At 34.5% G+C, this 24,990-nt stretch overlaps 1 protein-coding gene across 2 annotated transcripts in view; it reads right to left on the bottom strand.

Annotated features, from left to right (window-relative positions):
- Positions 1-24,990, bottom strand: part of LOC111153382 (vacuolar protein sorting 13 homolog C) — a 180,313-nt gene that overhangs the window by 37,526 nt on the left and 117,797 nt on the right. For both annotated transcript variants that reach the window (XM_022512378.1, XM_022512377.1), the window contains 17 exons: positions 23,674-23,843; positions 21,697-21,944; positions 20,309-20,538; positions 18,251-18,343; positions 15,697-16,062; positions 15,199-15,285; positions 13,784-13,939; positions 13,348-13,612; positions 11,574-11,734; positions 10,482-10,603; positions 9,693-9,987; positions 7,833-8,222; positions 5,919-6,023; positions 5,076-5,240; positions 3,226-3,354; positions 2,703-2,836; positions 1,052-1,178 (listed from right to left, as the gene is read on the bottom strand). In XM_022512378.1, coding sequence (XP_022368086.1) covers positions 1,052-1,178; positions 2,703-2,836; positions 3,226-3,354; positions 5,076-5,240; positions 5,919-6,023; positions 7,833-8,222; positions 9,693-9,987; positions 10,482-10,603; positions 11,574-11,734; positions 13,348-13,612; positions 13,784-13,939; positions 15,199-15,285; positions 15,697-16,062; positions 18,251-18,343; positions 20,309-20,538; positions 21,697-21,944; positions 23,674-23,843 — 3,243 coding nt within the window. The remainder of the gene's footprint in view (positions 1-1,051; positions 1,179-2,702; positions 2,837-3,225; positions 3,355-5,075; positions 5,241-5,918; positions 6,024-7,832; positions 8,223-9,692; positions 9,988-10,481; positions 10,604-11,573; positions 11,735-13,347; positions 13,613-13,783; positions 13,940-15,198; positions 15,286-15,696; positions 16,063-18,250; positions 18,344-20,308; positions 20,539-21,696; positions 21,945-23,673; positions 23,844-24,990) is intronic.

A 24,990-nucleotide genomic window follows, 5' to 3' on the forward strand; every position in this document is an offset into this window, starting at 1 on the left:
AGTGTCTATATACTACCACTGGGTGTTGTAGTTACTGAGCAGCGTTAAATGTGACAAGAGGGAAACAATACCAGCACAGTCAGAGACCTCTGCTAGAGCTCCCATGTCTCTGAGCCAAGAAGCTAAGAGGATCAGGGAATTTAAGCCTCTGTACCATTTACAAAACTTTGAGTTTTGGTCTTGTAAAAAGTAAAGCACAAGCAAGGCAGTATAGCTCCTCAAATTGTTATGGTGATAATTATTCCAAGAATCTCATAACAGAGGAACTATCTGATTTTTCAAAAGTGGGTTAAGTCTCTTTTATGGGTATTTCAGAGGGAATAGAGGAGAGGATAATTCGGCCACTACTAGCTGACCACCATTTTAAAGCAAAAGTCAATAAAGTTTTTTTAACAACTGGCATTATCAGACAGCAGAACAGGACACACTGTATGAACTTTTCATAATAGAATATATTTCTATAGAAACAAAAGATCTATATTACTAACATAGGAGCAATTCCTACACTAGAGAAAGGCTGGTAGGTGAATCCTTAAGACCTTCCCAAAGTTTAAGAGTCTAAGAATAACTATTTGATTAAATTAGCTACCTAAATATTATTTTAATAAATTAATTCATTAAATTCCTTCTGTGGGTTAATTTGCATACTGTCCGATTCCTTTAATTAAAATATATGGTCTTCATTGGGAAAATATGCCTAAAAACCTCACAGCCAACAGTGGCATGCATATGTTCAAAATAAAGTTGTTTTTACTTAGCTTTAAAATTCCTTTCTTTAAAAAAAAAAGGTATATATAAAAAGATACTTCACTGGTCTTTACTCGGATAAGATAAAGCAGGTCTGTTTTTTAAACTGTAAAGAAATTATTTTGACTAACCTAAAATACTGGTATGAACTACTTGCAATCTAAACTCCAAAACCGACCTATTTTGAAAATACTTCCAATTCATTTTTAGTTGAATAAGGACAAACATGACAGTGAGAAGATGGCCTGTCTGCTTCCTTCGCCACCAGGCCCCTCTAACAGCACTCATTCACATCACATGATACCTTTAACAGACTGTGTTCTCCGGTATTTGCTGCGTATGTCCAGGTAAGTTTTCTGGTACCAGTAGGATCTGCCCAGGCAAAAAGTCGAGCTTCTCCTGGCACCAAGTGCACCTCCTCCTGTGACCCACTGAAACACAACCACCAGAGGGAAGATGAAAACAGCCAGGCCCTTGAGTAAACAAGACCTGTGATTTACAGAGGAGTGGACTGGCATAAAAATCTTCTAAAATTGCCTTTCTTAATAAACAGAACTCTGCCTAAAAATAAGTACCCTAAAATGTCCAATAAACTAACGGCTTAAAGCTTGAGGGATGGGAATATTGCCTTTCTGAAGTTGCAGTGTGCTCCAACTGATGCGGGCCATGGAATTTATTAAAGTAAACAAACTGGCACATCAGGGCTCACCTGCAGGAAAAGCTATAAACAATAAATCCTTTAGCAGCAGTAGAACTTTAAGCACTCAGTGCTTAACTTTAAGTTTATGAATCAAATGCAATAGATAAGAAACATGAGTCTTGGGGAAAATCAAAAATTAGGTCCACACTGTTGCTACTCAAACTGTGATCTATGGAGAAGCAGCAGTCTTACCTGGAGCTTGCTGGAAGCACAAAATCCTGGGCCCTGCCTAAAACCTACTCAATCAGAATCTGCATTTTAACAAGATTTCTGGGAGATCCAAACCATTAAAGTTTAAGAAGTATTAGTCCATATTACAAAAATCTTTCCAGGGAACAACAACAACCAAAGGAACCCAATTAGGTTTCAATCTCATTCTATAATTTTAAATCTCCGAGTGGATTCCAGTCAGGAGAATTAAGAACAGGTAAATCTACAAGGCATTATTTTATATAAAATAATTCTGTATGTAAAAATAACCTTAGGTATATATAAGATTTTACACTTATATAAAATAATGCCTTGCAGATTTATAATAGTAATTCTTGGCAAATATGTAGTATGTATTTTAAGGGTTTAAAACTGTCTGTTATGTCCTTAAATGGTATCATCCAAGTCAAATGACAGCACAAGCAAGAGCAACAAAATTCCTATCATTCCATATTTATATTCAACACCACTACCTATTTATTGTCCTCTCACTGAATCTTCTACCGCCTCTCCTCAGGCAGGGGACGGGGAAGCGGAAACAGCTTGATAAAGATTTATAGGGAGAGGTTCACGGAACATTTGCAAATGTTGCAAATTTGCAAATTCTTACAAAAGAATGATAATGCTTCAACAGCTGAACAGGTTCACAGTTCCTTATATGCAATTCTGAAATTTTAAAAGCTCCAAAAGTCCAAAAATTTTTCTATTAGTTTGGTATCAAACATTTGGCTAAAAAACCTAATCTGAACTGCTGTGAGATGGTTAATAGTTTTGACTTATCCCACTTGATATGAATATTTGTAACTTTTGCTTCAGGAATATTAATGTACTGGAATATAGAGAACTGTCCCAAAACCTGCTGAGGGTATTAAAATAAACAGCATGTGTTCCATGTTACCATACTAAAACCAGAAAACATGTGAAATGGGAAACACATTTCCCATAGAAAGGACTGTGGGCCTTTCTATGGGACCTCAAAGAAAAACACATAGAAAGGACTATATAAAAAGCAAATGAGATTTCCCATGCACCTTGTTTTTCATACCTCTGTTTGTATGTGAGGACGTCCTGTGATGTGTGGTTTATTACTAGAGCAGGTGCAGATCCCTCGTGGTAATCAGAAAAGGTGATGACAGTTGAGTGTTCAGCAGTGTTTACATCCACCAAGATACCCCCATTCTATTGCAGAAAAAGAAAATCTGTTTGAGGCATTGGTTTCACTTGCAGGGACATTTGGAATTTCAATCAGTTATGTAGACACAAAAAGTCTGTTTTCTTAAGTTGTTACTGAAAAGCACACTGGCTCTGATCTCTTACAAATACATGTATAGCACCTTACAAATATATATATTAGCACCTTCAAATGATTACTGGTAGATTTTTTTTTCCAGTTGAACTTTCTTTTAATTTAAATTCAATTAGTAGTAGATTTTATAGCATGTTTTAATAAAATATTTTAAAGCAGATTTTAAAAACTGAAGACATTGTATTTTAAAACATGAAAACATAATAAGAAATTAAACTAAATTAAGTTAAATTAAATTAAATTAAAAACCATGAAAACATACCAGCTCTTCTAAGCTCAGTAAAGTGCCATTATCCTGTCGGTTATAAAAAAATGGTTTGGAGGATCCTTCATGGCCCACCACTCTCACACAAAGTTTGCCTGACAAATTTTCAGGCCAAAAGGGAAGACACTGAGAAAGTAAAAGTTAATATCAGTCTTAAAACAATATTGGGGTATCAGTAAGACAATGGCTAATTAAGTTTTCAATTCTAAATCTGATCACGATACAATTATTACTAAGTTTCTTAAAATATTTCCTCCACATCTCATGTTAAGATTATTAACAATATAAGGCCTATTTATGAAACCAAAGAAACTCCATCAGAAGAACACAGATCTATTAGTCTGTATGCACTTATGGAATAACTGTAATATGAGAAACTAAAGCGCTTACTGATTAAGAATGCCTCAAACGTCCTGAATACTTCAAACCTATAATCTTAAAACATCTGCTTTTGTGCATATCCCATTATAATTCCATAATGCACTATGAATTCTTTCAGTGTTATCTTAGCCTAGAAAAACTAGAAAGACAATTGAAGGCAGAGAAGAGAACACCACAGACCTTGCTGGAAGTCCTAAAATTACCTTCCTAACTGTTTGATCTTAATCAAAGCATATACCTCTCTGAGCCTTATCTGTAAAACTGAGGTTTTAGTTCCTAATAAAATACAAAATGTCCCTCTGTTATACAATACTAGGTAAATCCTATCTCTGAATGAAAATGTTACTATTATCAAACCCACATCAATGATAATGAGCATTTGCATGTTGAGAGATCTTTTTAATTAACACATAATATATTATTTGCTTCAGGGGTACAGGTCTGTGACTCATCAGTCTGACACAATTCACAGCACTCACCATAGCACATACCCTCCCCAGTGTCCATAACCCAGTCACTCTATCCCTTCCCCATCACCCCCCAGCAACCCTCAGTTTGTTTCCTGAGATTGAGTCAACAGAGATCATTCTAAGTACCTTGGAAAGCCCATGCCTCTCAGAGCTCTAAATTTATATAACTGGAATCATTCCTCTTAATCTCTTGCTAAGTTTATACACACACACAATTTTGTTTTTGAGGTATACAAAAGAATGGTTCTTTAAGCTCAGCTGGTTTGGTTGAAAACGCAGGCAAATTCAAGCAGGAATGCTCATCTTTGCACCTGTCTTCTTCCCCTCACTCTCTTCACTCCTAAAATCTTGTTGAACCTGCAGTGTTTAGTTCAAATGCCATCTCTTCTATGACACACTCCCTTTTAATCTTGGCCACAATAATGGTGACTTCCATTGACTGTACTGACTTTAGGGAAGTATGAGATTCAATTTCCTTCTCAGTAAAGTGAGGGGGTTGAATTTTAGGAAATTTTCAAGGAAACTTTCAGATAACCTATTCAGAAATTCTAAAACCACCTATAACTTTGCATGTATTTTCTTCCTGTATTAATTTATATAAGTCTTAAGCCCTCCAGCAAGATTATATGCTTCTTGAATGCAGAGACATTATCCTGACTACTGAGATAATTCATAGTACATTATCTTTATCTTCATTTCACAATACACAACCATATGTTCTATACATATAGGAAGAACTAGAGATTGGTGTTAGCCCTCTAGACTGGCTGCTGATAAATATTACCAGTACTTTTCTTCTTTTTTTAACATGTGTTTATAGTGCAAAAGCAAAGCCAAGGTTTGCTATCATATTTTTGTATTAAAATTTTATTTTAATTTTAATACAAAAATATGATAGCAAAATGAGTATAACAAAGAAGAATATGTGATTCTTATTTATATGGCCATATTTATTCATACATTTTAAGAGCCAGTTGTAGTAATGGAAAATTTTACCTCTGAAGAAGCAATATAGTTCCACTTATTAGTGGGCATTGAGCCATCAGCTGCAATTTCACCAACTTCTAGTTCAAATGATGACTTGTTTGCAATGGTGCAAAAGGGAGTCAGAGTAACTATTCGTGTAAGATTAAAACTGCTCATTTTGATGCTAACACCAACCTGTATGAGGGAAAAAACAAGTGTATAATTTCTCAGTACTTTATACAGTTTCTTTGAAATGTACATACATATACCCCATTCATACATGAATTTCTTAAAATATTTTAAAATAATACTTGTTAAAATAAAGTAACTAATATAAACCATATTCAATTACTGCTTATCTTTTCACTAAGAAAAATTTTTGGTTCCTTAATTTGGTTCCCTCAGAAATCAATTCAAGAAATACCAAGAGGTAATCTAACTAATGATAATTTATAATATTTATTTTATTTATACTCTTTATTTAACATTCCAAACATAAATTCTTTTATAATTAGTGAAGAGGCTCAGTTCTACTGCTTTATTGTCTCTCTGTTAATGAACTAATATGAAAATTTCAAAGTGGCAATAAAACAGGTCCACTGGCATCAGATTACTTAAATTTTCACAATCAAATTTAATATTTAAGAAACATTTGGCAGAGAATAATATGGAATGAGGATTCCACTTACTGTCTTAAACTTTTATAAATTCAGGTTTTATCCTGATACTAGTGGCCAGAGAAAATTATAGAGATAACAGTCCTTTACACAATACTTTGAACTCAAATTTCTGAACCCCTTAGAATCTAGCTAGTTTAGTGAACCAAAGAAAATGTGAACGAAATCAGAGGTAAATAAGCAAGCAGAATCTTACCAGGTACTCCATATTGTTGGCAGGACACTTCACACACCCATAACTTCCCACTGTATCCAATGAAAATCCACTGGACCAGGCACTAGTTGAAATTTTCAGTTGTACCTACACCAGAACACATAACCATTATATAAGAAACCTAAAAGACTATATTAATATTTTATTTGAGGGAAAGTTGTTAGATCACTAGAAATTTATTTAGTATCATGGGACACAGAAAAAAATAATCAAAGCCATATGGCCAATGGGTCACAGAACCACAGATATTCTAGAAGCCAATAAAATAAAACCAGAGTTCCAATCTTCCCATTCACCTATGCAATGACTTTAGTGAATTTAAAGATGTATACCAATGAGATCCTCTGTTGTTTAAGAAAAAACCACCATAATGTAAACTGGTATTTTCCAGTGTTACACTTAAGATATTGAGCTAACAAATTCTTAAAGTTCTAAAACACAGAGAATTGATGTCTTTAACATTATTCAACAAATGTTAAATGAACAGCATCATGATCAGCAGAATGGAAGACAACAGGACACCACTCCTGTCTTTAATGAGCTCCAACTGAACAGGGAGATAGAAAACACTACTAGTAATTATGATGCAAGACTCAATGTGACTAATGGCTACACAAGTGGTACAAAATGCTATGAAGGGGAGAAGGTAAAAAGTTTACTTCTAGCTATGAGATCTAGATAAAGTTTTATAGAAGAGATCTAATTGTGCTCCTCAATCTACCCAGACCTACTGACTCAAATAGAGGTACAACCCAGAAATATGCTTGAAAAGCCCTCTAGGTGATTCTAATGCAAACTGAAATTTGAGAACCACCGCTCTAAGAGGACATGGATGCAATATCTAGCTCCACTTTATTTTTTTTTTAAAGATTTTATTTATTTATTTGACAGAGAGAAATCACAAGTAAGCAGAGAGGCAGGCAGAGAGAGAGGAGGAAGCAGGCTCCCTGCTGAGCAGAAAGCCCGATGTGGGGCTCGAACCCAGGACCTGGGATCATGACCCGAGCCGAAGGCAGCGGCTTAACCCACTGAGCCACCCAGGCGCCCCCTAGCTCCGCTTTAGACAGCTTGAAATCCCTTCACACATGTCATGCCTGAGCACAATGATAGTCAAAGGATGAACAGCAGGTAACCAGAAAAGATACGGCAGACAGGGAAAACATGGGGGAAGAGGCATTCTAGCAGAGGATGCAGCACAGACAGAGGTCTAGCAGTAACTTGGGACAGTGTGTGTTAAGCAATTCCAAGATAGGAATCTGCAAAGGAAAAAAGGGACCAGACCACAAAAAACCAGGCTTAGGCAGTAGGTTCTCTCTCGGAGGCCTGGCTTAGTGCTTCATACCTAGGTGGGCTCAGTTAATACAAGCCAAGTCCAACTCTTCTACCCTTTTTTTTTTTTTTAAGATTTTATTTATTTATTTGACAGAGAGAGATCACAAGTAGACAGAGAGGCAGGCAGAGAGAGGGAGGGAAGCAGGCTCCCTGCCAAGCAGAGAGCCCGATGCGGGACTCGATCCCAGGACCCTGAGATCATGACCTGAGCCGAAGGCAGCGGCTTAACCCACTGAGCCACCCAGGCGCCCCCAACTCTTCTACCTTTTGAAATGCTATTTCATCACTGGTAAACTACATAAAATCAAGCTTTCTACCTGACACTACTAAAAGAACAGAAGTAATTCTAAAGGCCATGGAGAAAGGGACAATTCAGCTTTGAGAAACTCTTGCTAGTCCTAACAACCCACTAGATTATGTATTCCTGAAAAGTCTCCTTGGACCTACTTCATACCAGTGGCACTTAGCAAACTGGTAAGCATGGATTTAAAGAAGGCTAACGACTCATGAGTTCCTAGATTAGGAATTTATCTATTTTAAATTGTTATATCAACAAAAACACACCTTATTTTTACTAAAAATGTTCTTCTTCTTGAAAGAGAATAAAATAATATCCCTGAAATCAGCTGGATGTTTCACGTGAATGTCTTCTGAACAATACTGGAGAACTCGAGAAGTCTTGTTGATTAGCCAGTAGGGACTAAAGACAGATAGCACCATCTGGCTGCCAATTCGTTTGACATGTACTGACAAGTCAATTGACATCATTTCTGCGGAGTCAGAGGAAAAACACACAAGAAAGAATTCGGGAAGAGTATCACATATACGGAAATGTCCATTCCAGTTTCTGCCCTGATATTTCATCAGAACTAATTCCATTATTTCTCCACGGATTTTTGAATGTAGAACATCCGCGGCACTGCCTTCTGCTAGCTCATGAGTTTCCGCTGTTCCCTAAAAGCAAACAAACAAAAACTAAATTTGCTTAGTGATTTTTAAAAAACCTCTGCAATAGCAATATCCATATTTTATACAAGTGCTAACAACCTACCAGATTCAGATTAACTGACAAGTCTTCAACAAAGTACCATGTTTACAGATTATGACTATCCAATAACCACTAATAACTAAAAAGAAAAGACTGTAACATGGCCAAAGGCAGAAACTGTCTTTTGGTCACGAGTAGGCCAACGGCCATAAGTTTTCAAAAAAAACGTCAGATCTATACCAAAAATCAAAGGATGGATTCAGGAGTGCTGGCTGTTGTCTGTGTTATTAAATGAGCCTTTCAACTGTCTCAGCTTCAGCTTCATCTGCTCTTCATACACTATGCCTAGTGATTCTTACATAAAGAGAAAAAGGAAAGTGATATCAAACTATTCTGACAAGCTATCTAAGTAAGGCAGAATTATTTTTAAAATGAATAATCGCCACATAATAAAGCAGGCTTTCTTTTCGAAAGCTTCTCTTGAATAAGTACCATTTAGTTCATTTAATTCATTTTTGTCTTTGCATCTCAGGGATGACTCATTATTAGATAAAGAAAAGAAATAATTTAGGTTCCAACATTTCCAGACTTTTGTATTCTAAAATGTTGTGGCATAAGAATATAAAAATATTTATCATACATCAATGCTAAGAAATGTTCCCCATTATTTCTTAGTCAGACTAATTATTTTAAGTTCAACAGAAACCTGGACCAAATAATCATACGATTAACCTAAAAATAAAAACTTTAAAATTAACTTTAGAATAAAGTAAGATGAAGTATTACCCCATTGGCTTTTTTCTATCTCTTAGCTAATGGAATTTTACTTAATTAATAGAGATTATTATGGTTTTTAACTCACAGCACATGCAGCAAAGTTCAGTGGAAGGGAGCAAAAGAGCCAAATTGCCTAGGTTCAAATCCCAGTCTACAACTTACTAGTTGTGGGTTCTCAGGCCTGTCACTTAATCCCTCTGTGACTCAGTTTTTTCATCTGTAAAATGGACCTAATAATAGTACCTACTTCAGAAGGTTATTGCAAGAATTGAATGTGTTAATACATGTAAAGCACATGGCACAGTGACTGTCATATACTAAATGCTGTATCAGTTTTTGCCGTTATTAATATTAAAAGGATTTTTTTATTTATTTGACAGAGAGAGGTCACAAGTAGGCAGAGAGGCAGGCAGAGAGAGAGGAAGGGAAGCAGTCTCCCCACTGAGCAGAGAGCCCGACGTGGGACTCGATCCCAGGACGCTGAGATCATGACCTGAGCTGAAGGCAGCGGCTCAACCCACTGAGCCACCCAGGCGCCCCATGTTATTAATATTAAAGCATTACAAGTACACTACGGAAAATACTCAACTAAAAACACAGTAAAAAAACTAGAATTCACTCTGCAATAATAAAGGTCAAACAAAATACAAGAGACGTACTTCAAGTAAGTATCTTAGAGAATATGGGAGAAGGTTCCGCAAAGAGAGGGTAGGATAAAGATGAATAATATAAGCTGGATCCCAGTCTTCCTCATGGGTACATATATAGCTTAATTCATCAGGCAGAGCAACTGTATTGACAATGAGAGGTAAGAAGTTGACTTCGACTGATGGACACTGCAGCATGCATCTGACTTCCCTGCTCCTGTGAAGTTCTTCCTTCCAAGAAATATAAGTAGTGGATTCTTTGTACTGATTCTCTAAGATACCAGCAGGCTGAATAAATAACTGACACCTAAGGAAAAAGAAGACAGAGTGGGGATAAAAGTTTTTAATCAAAAACTTAAGGGAAAAAAATCTCATTAAATCTTCTTGATAACACTTATAAGTAAGTACTACGATTCCAATTTTTACAGATGAGGAAAATAAGGCTACGGAAGGTTAAGAAACTTGCCCAAAGTCATATAGCTAACCCAGGAGGAACTTTCTGGGGAGAAAAAAAATCCACAATCACCAGTCAGAAAAAATAGTCATTTCAAATATAAAGGCAATCTCATAAAGACAGATTTCAGAAAATTCTAAAACATTGAATATACAATAAGAAATCTTCATCTGGTAAATTCAATGATAGAGTAAATCTATTTATATATGTCTTAAAACTGGCTTTTACATATCTTTAGATAATGAAAATATAAGGTTATTTGTTCTAGAACATAGATCCCAATTCATAGAATTAAAAATATGTATTATGAACCTTTTAAAACTTAGTATATTCAAAGAAGTATGTACCGATATGAGTCTAAAGGAACATGGAACTCCTCTTCAGGTCTGACTACTCCAATGCGCTCCAATAGCTTAACATTCTTAACATATTTATAGATGATGAACGCAATAGAGAAATGGTTTTTAATCTGTTAGATAAAAAAGACATACAAGTTGTTTAAAAAGATATAGATGCTTGAGAGAAAAATGTGAGCTGCACACAGTTACTTTCAGATCTAAAAAGTTTCAAACCCAATATTAAAGAAGATACTTTTATGGACAATTGAAAAATTTGGAGATATTTAAATGCTACATATGAGAAACTTGATGTTTAAGCGGCAGTTTAAAATTTCTAGGATATTCATATGCTCTACCCTCTGTGTTGTTAGTGTATAATATACATTAATTTTGAAGAGTTCAGCCATAATATTTTCCCCGTTGCATCATTTTTTCAAGGCACCATGTGAAAACAGGAAAGGATAGCAAAGGAAATATGAGGAAAAGTATACAACTCTCTTTTCTTAACTATAATGAGATACAGGCTAGAGCTAATAGCAAACTGAGAGTTAACAATTGCCAAAAATGGCAACCTTTCATTTTTTATCTGATGTTCTAAGTAGTAAGAAATGTTCTTTTGATGACCGTATAATGAACCCATAATAATGCACAAAAGAAAAATGGATAAAAAGCCTTAAAGGTAGAAAAGATTAAGATACTAGAATTTTTTTTTCTGGGGAGATCATTCCAATATTCTTTCACACATACTTGAAAAATACTGTCCCAAGTGATATACAAAGAGAATGGAACATTATCCTATTTGACAACTGGCTAAGATTATTAATACTCCCATTTCTAAATCTTTAAATAGACAAAAACCTTCATTAATTTTAAAACTAGACCACAACAAAAATGAGCTTTCAAGTAACAAGACTGTTTAATCAGACATTTAATATGAAGACTATTACAAAAGCAAGTTGGATTGGAAATAGCAGCCAGTTCTATAATTTATTTTGCAATAATCAGTACTGACCTAATGTCTTACTACTTTCCTATATCCAGCTAAATGATTAAATACTTCTTGTTTTACTAGGAGGGACACAATTCACTTTAATGCATTACCTGCAGAGGAGAGCGAAGGGTAATTACTTTACTCCCTTCGGTTGCATCAATTTGTACCAAGACTGAGTCAGAATGACTGGCATTGGGATTCCGTACATTATACAGTCGCCTTCCAGATTTGGCAACAGGAACTTTTGCAACTTCTGTATATCCATGAGGTACTAAGGCAGAGCACAAGTAAGAAGCATTCCAAATGTTAATTTACCTATATTTCTCTAAGACAGAGTACTTTTCAGTAACTTAAAATAATGACAAGAGCACTCTTCTTTATGACCAAAACTGATGACTACACAAAATGCTTTTCTAAGACATAGGAACTAACAAAGAAAGGAAACTAAAGAAACTAAAATTTAAAAAAAAAAAAAGAAGAAGAAGAAGAAGAAGAAACTAGGTGTAAAATTTTTTGACCCAGAAGAGTTTCTCTTGGGGTTTTAAGTTGTATTAAAACCAAGAAACAGGGGCATCTGGGTGACTCAGTTAAGCACCTGACTCTTGATTTCCGCTCTGCTGGGGGAACTGGGATTGAGCCCTGCCTCAGGCTCCATCCTCAGCAGGGAGGTGGTCTGGGATTCTCTCTCTCTATCTCTGCCCCTCCTTACCCCCGCCCCACACTCCCCCTCTCCTGTACACACACACTCTCCCTCTCTCTCACAAAATAAATAAATCTTAAAAACAAACAAACAAACAAAGAAAAACAAGAAACAGACTCTTAACCCTAGAGAAAAAACATGGTTACTAGCTGGAAGAGGGGTGGGGGGATGGGTGAAACAGATGATGGGGATTAAGGACTGCACTTGTTGTGATGAGTACCAGTATATGGAAATGCTGAATCACTATACTGTATACCTGAAACTAGTATTACCCTGTATGTTAACTAATTAGAATTAAAATAAAAACTTTAAAAAATGTATTAAAAAAATCCAGCTTGTTCTTTATTCTTTCAAGTATATAGCAATAACACTTTTTTTTTTTTTTTTGGCAATGGTGATAATTACTGTCAATATTTTAGGACTTCTGAATACAGTTAATTTTTCTCTCCTCATTGAACACACATTCTTTTTGAAGCACACTACATATTGTATTAAGGGCACAGAAATAATCTGATTTTCTAAAGTAAATCTTTTTTTAAAAAGATTTATTTATTTTAGAGAGAGTATGTGCACACGCATGTGTTTAATCAGACATTTAAAATGAAGACTATTACAAAAGCAAGTTGGATGTGTGTTAGTGCGGGGAGAAGCAGAAGGAGAGAAAGCATCTCAAGAAGACTCTGAGCTGAGTGCCGAACTGGACGCGGGCTCAATCCCACAACCCGGACGGAGATCATGATCTAAGATAATTATTTTAATTTTTTAAAAATTTAAAAGATTGTTATTTATTTGAGATTGCATGAGAGAGACAGAGAGACAATGTAAGAGAGCAAGAGCTAGTACAAACGGTGGAGCAGAGGGGGAGAAGGAGAAGCAGACTCCCCGGTGAGCAGGGAGCCTGACATGAGGCTCCATCCCAGAACCCCAGATTATGACCTGACCCAAAGGCAGACACTTAAGAGACGGAGCCCGCCAGGTGAGCCTCTAAGGTAATTCTTAATCAAATTTAATTTTCTCAAGTTTAGAGGAAGAAAAGGAGATAAGAGTTTACCAACTATATGGTTCAATCCTTTAGAAATGTTGTTTCTCATAGTTTCTGCAGCAATTTCTTCATATTTTATAAAAAATAAGTCCCACACCTACAATTCCAAATATACCCTTAAAATAAAATAAATACAGCATACCAAAGGTTAGAGTGAAGAAGGAGCTTTCTTGACGGCTCAATATAGATAATTTTCCTTGACGTGACGGTTCCATGCTAGCATATTCCAATTCCAAATTCTGACCAGCATCAACATCATAAACACCACTTTTCTCAAGGGAGCCTATTACTCTGAGATTATGATTGGGCTGCACCTTAATGGGAACACCTACAGCATTTTTCACTGTAAAAGGAGCTCTGTCTTTTAAAGAGTAGTCAAAAGTAGAAGCAGTGCCCTCTGAAAAACCCTGAAAAGGAACATAACATTACAATAAAATTTTGCAAAATGCAATTTTTTTCCAAAATTAAATAACCCTATACATTTTTAAGAAATTAATTTTGATGACAAACATTAATAATCCATACATGTTTCAATTTAAAATCTCATATGAAAGATTACAAGCACAAACCAAACATACTTTGGCTAAATTGTTGAAAACATTTAGGCAACTTTTGGATATTGTTATATTCATTGTATCTCCTGAAGAAATATGAACTGCTGTTTGTGGCTCAGGAAGAAAAATAAAATCATCTCCCGGCATTAAACTTCTATCCTGGACTGGATTCTTCTTTACCTATGATGATAAATAACATAATACATTTAAGTTACTAGTTAATTCATAATAAAATTTAAAAACTCTCAAAGAGTTAAATTCTCCTAAACTGGTCACTTTGTATTAAAACTCCTCAAAGATTTCATTTTCAAAAATAATCAGTTCTTCACTTAGATTTAGCACAGATCAGCAGTCTTTCGGTGTATAGTCAGGGCATGGGGTAATGTTTAAAACTGTGTCACAAACACACTTAAAGTCAGCTATGATATTTGTCTCTTGTGCATTCCTCAGAGCAAGTGCTGATGAGGATTCTAAGATGACCCTGAAGTCTAAACTGATCCTTTTTGGAGGTAATATGGAATTCCTTCTACTTTTTACTATTAGCACATATAAATAATATGATAAGCTTTCAACCAGCCATCAAATTCCATCATAGTTTTTGTACTAATAGAGCTGAAAAGCCTTATAAAAAATTATTTGTTAGCCTGTCTGTGTCAGAGACAGGCAGGTCAAAAATATTACTACTTCACTGAGAGGAAACTGGGACACAGGTTAGGTGACTTCTCATCTTTAAAATAAGAATCTGATGAGCTGATTTCAGTGCCTCACACTTCAGTCAGGCTACCCCAGAGTTGTGTTGTGATAATCTGTTAAAGGTATACAACTCATGATCTTTTTAGTCTAGAAAAATGTGCTTTGGTATCTAGGATTCTGAAGTGCTCTCAAGAAATACCATAAAGAGATAACACACAAAAAAATCATGAACTAGAATTCAAGTTTTCTCAAAATTTTTGGTATCTTAAAACCAAGGAGGATCTCAAAGAGCTTCATTTATATCAATTATATCTATCACATGAACTCTACTAGAAACTGAAACTGAGGAAACTTTAAATATTCATTTAAAATAATAATTTTATGTTGAATAATATTTTTAATGAAAGGTAACTATTAAAGTTATCTTTGATAGTAAAAAGAGGGGCATTTACAAATCTCTCTAGTGCCTGCCTTAAGGAAAGACAGGTGGATTTTCATTTTTGCTTCAGTATTCATTCTGTTGCAATATCATACTGTCTCTGGAAAATTCCATTGTATACTCATGAGAGATTGAGAATAAAAATGATATGTAATGACTGAATATTATTATTAAAATAGTTCTGATCCCCGGAACCCTCTGAAAGGGCCTCCAGAATCCTAGACAACATCTTGAGAATCACTGAACTAAAAAATATGTGATTTCCCTTAGTGCCATTCAACATAAAGATATTTTATGGTTTCCTTACATCAAGCCTCAAATTCCATTGTCTCTTCCCTTCCACTCTCTCAATCAATGGCTCCCAAACAGCATGGGTCTCATTGTAATAGTGAACCTGGAAAGGCACAGAATTACAACAACAGTCTTTCAACTTAATCACATAATTCTATAACCAGTAGGAAAAAATATTATGTAACTAATATTACATGTCAACCATCATTTTAACAACACACCTAAAGACATAAAGTATATCTATAAATAGGGTGCACTTTCCTTTCCTTTCTTCCTTTACTGCCATAAACAAATTAACAAGAAAATCTTTTAAAAATAATGACGAACTAAATAATACTACGCATCAAGTTAAATGTTAGAATGTATGATACATTCTAACTCATATATATACTCATATATACACTCATATATACATTTACTGTGGCCATGCACAAACAAAATAAGCTCACATCTTAATTTTGCAATTGTACTTTTAAGGAACTGACTCTGGAAATACTAAATGATGTGGTCATACCTCTAATGTCATGTCAGCAGTAGCAGCCATTAGGGAAGTCCAATTTTTAATATTTCCCGAGAACTTAGACTCTGCCAGTAATAAAGGTACAGTTCGATGTCCAAGGCCACATTCTAAGATAACTTGAACCGACTCTACAACAACAGCACAATTTTCCTCTATTGATGGATATTGAATGTCTTTGAAATTTTCTGTTATTTCTGTTGCCATGTCAACACCAAGAAACCAAGAGTTATAATCACTAATAGATTTGACACCCCAAAGATTTTCTGTTTCCTTAGATGTATCTTTGGATTCATCTTCTTTTGTCTTTGGAGACATAGCAGCCATGATTGTTACCACAGTATTCAGAATTATGGGTGAAATCTTTAAAAAAAGAAAGCGAAACAATTTTAAGAATAAATTATTTCCCAGATGAGAAGAATATATAACACAAAAGTTTAAAAATGAATTAAAAATAAGTAAATATTAAATATATTACATTCATACCCAAGGAAAACAAAAGGGAATACACAAAATCATATGTCAAATTAACAAACCTCATAACAATGATTTCTGCCCAGGCTACTCTAGAATTAAGTAATTACTGTTATACATCAACTGTCAAAACAGGTGAAGTTAAATTGATCCACTCAGAGTAAAACAGTGTTACGTGAACAGAAAAATGTAGAAGTGTAACTGAATTTTTCATTTTTCAAACAGCTACATTAACTAAGCCAAAGTGTATGATCCCCATCTAGGTATATGGTCTTACTGAAACAAAAAGCCTATGAATCACCAAGGATACCCTTACATTTAGCCTAATATCTGCAAATTCTACTTCTTATTATCTTCGTATAGTATCTTTGCTCACCTCCTCATTCCTATCACTGTGCCTTAGTTCTACACTGATGTCTTCTAGGTCCGGTCAGCATCCCCATGGCCCACCCTCCACACGTCCACCAGCATTATTTTTCTAAAACCCAAACCTGGGCATGCCTATGCCTAACATTTTCAGCTTCCCGTAACTTTAAGGATAAAGAAAATTTCTCTTTAGCTTAGGCCTTTGTGATCTGGTGCCTAATCAATTAGCTAGCAAGGGTTTCCCAAAATGTGAGTAATACTGGGTTAAATAAGTGGATTCCTATTTAGTTCAGTTCTCACAACCTCTACTTGTTTAATACACTAAAAAGATACAATTACATTACCAAAAGAAGGATTTGGCATGTACCTCTTCCCAAACTAACCTGTCAACTAAGTCCCTTTTTTGTCCTTGCCTTATTAATGTCACCTATAATTAGGGTTCCCAATCTTATAACTCCACCACATCTTTCTCTCCAGCCAGGTGGGATCACCCTTTCTAAGCCTATAAAGGGTTTTTTATACCTCTGCTTTTGTGCATATTGTCAGTTCTGACTTGATAACCCTCGTCTTCCCTTTCCATCTAACCTTCATCAGATTTTCAAAACTTGATTCAAGTAGCCCCACTTCAAGGCAGCTTGTCCTGATGTCCTAGTCTGAGTTAAAGGCCCCTTGCCTGTGTTCCGAACAGCACCTTGTGCATGCCTCTAGCTCTGAAAGCTGGACTCACTGATTTACTTCTTTCTCTTACATAGGTCATTAAGTGTTTTGAAGGTAGGGACTATGTATTCCCGATGTCTTGTACAGAACATTTTTCATTCACAGTAAGAGCTCAAAACATGTTAGCTGAATAAACAAAGAAAATGAAAGATAATTCACCCAGTACCTTATCTATTGTCTTAGATTAAGTGCCTGCAAATTAAAGAACTCCACCCCCCATTTACTACTTTAAGTTTTTAAAAAAGTAAATCTGCTAACAAAACACAATCTAAAACTACCCGGTACTTTAAAATATTGTTTAGCATGGTAATTCAAATGACATTAGTTTGAGCCTTGGTTTAATCACTATTGGCTATTTTATAGTAAAGCTACTATCAGAACCTCAATTTTGTGTCCTTTGAACAGAGAGAGAAATAGATTTTGGAAAGTATTCTATAAGTTCCATTTCTAACCAATCATGAGGTCATACTTAAACAATACAAATGCCATTGGAGAAGAGAGTTTTTTTTCAATATTTCCAATGTAAGAGATTTTAAAAAAGCAAATCCTAATAACTTATTTCTAGCATATATCTGTCATTATAAATATTTTATAAGACAAATAAGACATTTAATTACATAATTATTAAATTCAAATTATGCCTCAAATAAAAGCCTAAAAGTAACTTATGACAAATAATAGCGACTTCATTTTACCATCCCTCCTTCCCTTCTCTTTCTACCCTATCTCTGTTGTTCCCCAAACCCAATCTCCCCAACATATACACATGTAAATAGATAAAAACTATCCTGATCATTTGTAGATATTTAAAAAGTACTCTTTTTAAAAAGATAGAAATAAACATTTGCTTTAAAGAAAAAATGTATTTTAATGTTAATGGTATTTACTGTTTGAATATGTGATGTGACTAGCATAATGCTCTAGTTACAAGAGAGATCAAAAGATACTGTTAGAAAAATAAGAATTTTTACCCAAAAACATGATAGGCACTAACCTTAATTATAAATTCTTCAACCGTAATACTTATATTTTGTTTTCCTGAGGCCCACATACATTTTTCCATAAATAAAGAACAGGGCTGTAAGACCTAGAACAAATAAATGAAATTCATATTTCCTTACTAATAGATCTGCTGTGTATATATATGCATATATATATATATACATACACATATAAAATACACACAAGAATATGTCTTACTTAACTTACTTTATCTTTAACTGTAACCTACTACTAAAAGCAAAAAGTAAATTAAACTAGCTGAGAATTTCTTTTGAGGGCTCTTCTAAACTACGACAAATCTGTGAACATTGTAAAAAGACCTTAAGCAGTTCTGATCAATTCCTCTATGTCAAATTCTCAAGTAATGATGCACACTTAATAGAAGTTTAAGATGTTTCATTTAATAGAAGTTTAAAATGTTTCATTTCACTAAAATATCTTTTAAATGATGCCCTCTGTAAAACATTTAAAATATCTATAAAAATGAAGTAAAGATTATGTTAAAGTCTTACATTCACAAAGAAGTATATGAGGAAATTAAACTGTTTTTTCATTGTAATTTTTATGACCACTATATCACCTGAAACTTATTTTAAACAAGGAGTCCCTAGGGGCGCCTGGGTGGCTCAGTGGGTTAAAGCCTCTGCCTTCAGCTCAGGTCATGATCCCAGGGTCCTGGGATTGAGCCCCGCATCGGACTCTCTGCTCAGCGGGGAGCCTGCTTCCTCCTCTCTCTCTGCCTGTCTCTCTGCCTATTTGTGATCTCTGTCTGTCAAATAAATAAATAAAATCTTAAAAATAAACAAACAAACAAACAAACAAGGAGTCCTGGTCACACCTTAAAAAAAGACTGTGGTAAAAGAGGTAATGAACAGTTTCCATATGATCAAGAAGAGGTCAGTCTTGAATATTGTCTAAGATTTTTTTTTTTTTTTTTGCTTTTTTTGGATGAAGTACTCTTTTAATAGAATAATTGAAAATATAAAATCAGATATAAAAGTAAATATTTTAAATGAAATTAAAATAACAATAAATTTCACATTTAAAATTTGATAAGTGTCATCAACACCAAAAGTCCAGAAACATGACATTAGAACATTATATTTATCATCAGTTAACTGCCTAGCACATACCTCTATAATACATTTTTCTATATTTTTTGGCTACTTACTATTTTTTTTTGCCTCTTCATATTATGATGATTTCATTCATTTAAGGTTCTTATAAGAACAAATTTCAAATCTTCAAACCCAATGATGTATTAAAACTATAAAGCTTATATTTATATACATAGATCATTAAGAAAATAAACTGACCTTGCACCTGAATTGAATGAGGGAATTAGTGTTGCACAACTTCCATTTAAAAAAAAATTAGGATGAGCTTTCTGTGACATACCAAATGCTAAAGAACACTTCATGATAAAGTACAGACTAAGCCTAGAATTGCATTTCTTTATGTAAGCCACTTTGCCCACAAATTTTAATTTAAAATAACACTGCAATGAGTCATATGACAATCCTCTTTAAGGTTAACTCCTCAATTTAATATTTAGAAATTACTGGTGTGGCAATTAAGTTAATTAAAATCATATTTTTCAACAATAATGTGAACGCATAACTGAAGTTAACTTTTAATACAGCAAAACACAATCTCTTTTAGTCACATGACTCCAATTGAATTTTCATTCTAAGCTTAAAGATTTTAATAATCCTTCATGCATTCATTCATTCATTCACTGGATATACTGTGGTAAACTAAACATAAGAAACAGCTGAAAAGGAATGTTGATTTGTACTAAAATTCAAATACTGCTCAACAAAAGATGGCATAATGAAAAGAAAAGGAGTCTAAAGGTAGTTCCCAGTTCTGTCATTAGTAGCCATGGCTGAATCATTTAACATCTTTAGAACTCAAAATCTGTATGTGTAAAACCTCAAGTTTGTAGTAAATAATCTCTCAAGTCTTACAGAACTCTCATGATCTAGGATTCTATACATCCACTATTTCTGCCATTCTCAAGTGAAGCTTAGAATAAGCTAATTCTTACTGTGGTAATGTTTCTTCCTCTTTTTTCTCTGAGAAAAGGGCAAGCAAGGACTTTCAGATCTCTCACAGAAGCTTCCATCATCTGTTCAAGTTTGGATGTTGACAGAGAGAGGTTACACTGGAATGAGGCTGTCAGAGCAGGAGCATCAGCCTTTGTCAGATTGGCAACAAACACCACTTCCGGATCTGTGATCTTGGCCTTTAAAGTCATGTTTGGTCTTACAGAGTCATCTGAAGAAAAAAAAAAAAAAAAGGAACCAAAAAAGTTGTAGTAAAATATATCTTGTATATATTTTGTATACTCAATATATTGAGTATATGATATGTATAAGTCACTAAGCTCTTTCTAATATCTTGCTATAACAGATATGGCAGAATTAACAATATTAATAGTTGATTAATACTAGTGATAAATGATCATTAACAAATGCTGATTTTGTGGGATAATGCAATTTGATTTCAGTCATAAGAAGATCATTTCCACTTTGACCAACAAGAATAATCCTCTTTTGAAGTTGTTTTTGTCAGAATTAAGGTGAGTACATTATATGTACAAGTGTGTATTAGGTTATGTTGCAGGGACAAGGAGGGCAAAATAGGAAGAAGATAAGAGACTCTTTATAGCAAAGCTGGCTTTTGACTTCACTATAAAATACACAGTGTCCTGCAATCTACAGTATAAGTATATTAAACATGTGTATGAACACAGAGATATCATATGTGATTATTGTTTAGGAAAGCTAAGTGGAAAAATCAAATTCTGACTTTGCCAATAAATAGCATTTTCCAGTCTTGCTGAGTTATATATTAGAAAAACAAATGTCTCAACTTAGAGAATCATAATTTAACACAGAAAATCACTGGTCTACTTGGTAATGCTGAAATAAACAATTTATTGAACAGCAAGTGACTTCAGTGCACATCAAGACCAGACATGTGCAAACACTCCACTGAGTTTAAGGTGTTTATAGTGCTGTCCAGAGGCAACATGCTAGCTGCTCCAATACCCCCACCCTCTGTTCCACTGTTCCACTGTTCTTCAGTGTGCGATAACTCTTCCATATATTTTCTTTGAATAAAAGATTGCTCTTCTATAAAACAGGCTGCCAGCCAAAGACCCAGATTAACTCCCTCAATTTTTGGATAAGTAAAGAAATGTTAATGGCAGAGCTGGAATCAGAGCAGCAGTTTCCTAGCCCTTAATCCAAAATATATTTCTACTTTACCTCTCCTAAAAATTTATGCTTACTAAAGTTTTTCCAAAGAATATATTTAAATTGGAAAGAGCAATTTGAGTTTCTTAAATTGTCCATTCATCTTTTTTCTTATCTGTAATCTTTGTTAAAACATATGACAAGTTGTCATCTACGACAGATAAATTCTGCTAACCTTTCTCCATCTTGATTTTTGCTGTGGCCGTCTGTCGTAGTGGAATCTGTGCTTCTTTTGCCATATTTTCTGGATTCTGAGACACAGCTTTGATAAAGAAATCTGCTACTGTCATCAGAAACTCCACACTGGCACATACATATAGCTTGTCAAGAACAGCATCAACGTGACTTCCAGTTTTGCTTTGGTTGTAACTTATATCAATCATAGAACTGTTGTCATCTTGGTCATTCTTTTTATCAATCATTCTAAAAAATATACACATTTATTATTTATTTCCTGCAAAAATAATTTAAAAGATGAAAAAATTGCCTAAACATCTTAACAATATTTCTTTCACCTTTGAGTTTTTAATCTGAATAGAAAACAAGTCAATGTTAACCAGAGTCTAATTAGCTAATAAGCAACCAAGACATAGTCTCCTAATCTCCACAGCAAGATTCATGTTATTAATCTTTTATGGAATATTTTATAATTATAATGCAATGGCAGAAAAATAAATGAATGACTATTGAAAGGAATTTTGGCAATTAACAAAACGTATTAATGTGGTTTCACAAAATTTAAAGGATAACCTCTTTATATTATTTTACAAAATAAAACCTCCCTGAACAAATTTTTCTCCAAATATTCTATATAATTTAAGTCCAAAAGTATTCAATCCAGTTCAAATCAGCCAGTGTTTATCAAGTGGCTGCAATGCTAGGAAGCCAGTGTTTATCAATGCACACATGCTAGGAAGAACAGGTTTCCAAACAGAGGATGGCCTTTATCATTCTTGCCTAGACAACAGTGGACAGCCACCCCAAACATGAAATTTGCAAACTAGCAAAGCTGGTTGCATAACAGACTCTTTTCTCATTTATTCAACTCTAGGAAAAACAAAGGGCTCAGAAGTATCCAGTATGTACTCAATGGAGTCCCAGTTTAGGGAGGATCATAGTTTTTCTCCAAAGAATATCAAGGACAAGAGTATTATGTTTCATTATTTGAGAGAGGAATAAAAATATAATTAGACTATTAAAGTTACATTATTTCCCACTTTATTGAAGTTTGATATAAGTTATTGATATAGGTTATTGAAGGTTGATATAAGTTAATGTTTTAAAACTGGGTTGTAAGGTGATAATGCTAGGGATTCCATTTGTAGTAAAATTTTGAAAGAAATTTCAGAATATTGTTTTAAAATATTTTTTTTTAGAGATTTTATTTATTTATTTGACAGACAGAGGTCAGGCAGAGAGACAGGCAGAGAGAGAGGGGGAAGCAGGCTCCCTGCCGAGCAGATAGCCTGATATGGGGCTCAACCCCAGGACCTTGAGATCATGACCTGAGCCAAAGGAGAGGCTAGAACATTGTTTTAAAATATATAGACAGAACAGAGGTGCCTGGGTGGCTTAGTCAGTTAAGCATCTGCGTTCAGCTCAGGTCATGCTCTCAGAGTCCTGGGGTCGAGCCCTGCATCTGGCTCCCTGCTCAGTGGAGAGTTGCTTCTCCCTCTGCTCCCTACCCCATTTGTGCTCATGCTCTCTCTCAAATAAATAAATAAATAAATAAATCTTAAAAAATACACACACACACACACACACACACACACACACACACACATATAGACAAAATAAATAAGACAAAGATCTAAAACTTTCAGACATTTAAAAAAAAAATCCTGCCTACTGAGGATAATTTAGAAAAATATATTACCAACAAACCATCCCATGTGGACTTCATTATTAAAATTCTTACATTCTCTTAGTTCCTGCTATTAAGACAGTACTCCATTTTATTAGTAAATGTCCCTTTAATTCAAACTTCAAAGCAGTTGAATCTGGTATCAGCACTACTTCTCGATGCACTTCAAACTGAAGTATGACCAAAGACCTCTTTTGATAATCCCAAGCCTAGCAATCAATGCCTGGTAACAATGCAAGGTGCAATGTCAACCTTACATAATGCACAGCAAATTCAGAGATGACAAACCTTGATGTTGCTCGCTCAATGCCTTCTCTGAGATCATCAAGGGTGCATGTCTTAAGTTTAAGGCTGACATTCATTGAGCCATCCTTAAACATCTTCCCTACAGAGGCCATAAGATGTAGTCTGAGTTCACCAAGCCGGAAATTGTCATTGTGAAATGAAAGTTTGGATTCCTGTGGCATATTTTCAAGCAAAAGAATCAATTATTTTTAAATAGTTTGCTTTTAAACACATTTCTTAACTCAGACGAAAGGCAAATCGATGAAACAAAATTTAAAAGTATGGGAGTTAAAACAAGAATAAAACGGAATAATGTGTGTGTTTGTGAGTATATAGGTACATACAAAAAATATATGTGTGTGTGCAGGTATTCAATAATGATTAATATATTAAAATTTATCTCACAGTTTAATGTAAATAAAAATAGTCAGGAAATATTTTTATTAATCAGTCTAACTTATAAATATTTAATGAGCTCTTCTGTAAAAAAAAAAAACTGTGATAGGAACTATGTGGTTTATGAGAAGAACAAGATATAGTTGGTGAACTCAGTGAGCTTACACCCTAATAAATATAGAAAATAGAAATACATTATAAGAAACATCACAAGGAGATGCTATAAGTTGGAACTGATCAAAGGCTGACATGTAATCATTTATTTATTCATATTTAATCTTCCCACATGACACAAAGAATATTAAGTGATTAGGTAAAGAATACAAATAGCAAAAGCTCAGAGAGTCAAAGAGATCACTGTGGGTTGAGAAAAACTCATGAAGGTGAGAAGTGAATTAAGCCTCAGAGACTGGGTGAGATCAGATGGGCTGAGAGAAGGTAGAACACATTCTAGATGGGGAAGAAAACATGACTGAACAGTTCAAAGATGTTCTGAGGGGACAAGGTACAAGCTACATAGGCTTGAATATTCTAATTAAAGAATGGTAGGATATGTAAGTGATAAATGACTAAATTCTACTCCTGAAACCAATATTACACTACATGTTAACTAAGTAAAATTTAAATAAAAACTTAAAAAAAAGAAGAATGGTAGGGAATGAGGGCTGAAAATATAGGGGCCTAATTGAGGTCTCAAATCTTGAACCAAAGATTTAAATTTTCATTTACAGGAAAAAGGAACTCAACTTTTATTTAACTGTAACATATAATCTCCAAATTCTCTAGGTAAAGTCTGTACGCCCAGACTTTAAAAAAACAAACCCCCTCAAAAAAGAAAAAAACAACAACAAAACCAACCAACAAAAATCTCTTCCAGGAAGTAAAGACTCTCAGTTATAACTGCTCACTCTAGATGATGGCACT

This window comes from Enhydra lutris, unplaced genomic scaffold (genome assembly GCF_002288905.1).
Source record: "Enhydra lutris kenyoni isolate GAN:26980312 unplaced genomic scaffold, ASM228890v2 scaffoldscaffold31, whole genome shotgun sequence".
In the NCBI taxonomy this organism is placed as follows: Eukaryota; Metazoa; Chordata; class Mammalia; order Carnivora; family Mustelidae; genus Enhydra; species Enhydra lutris.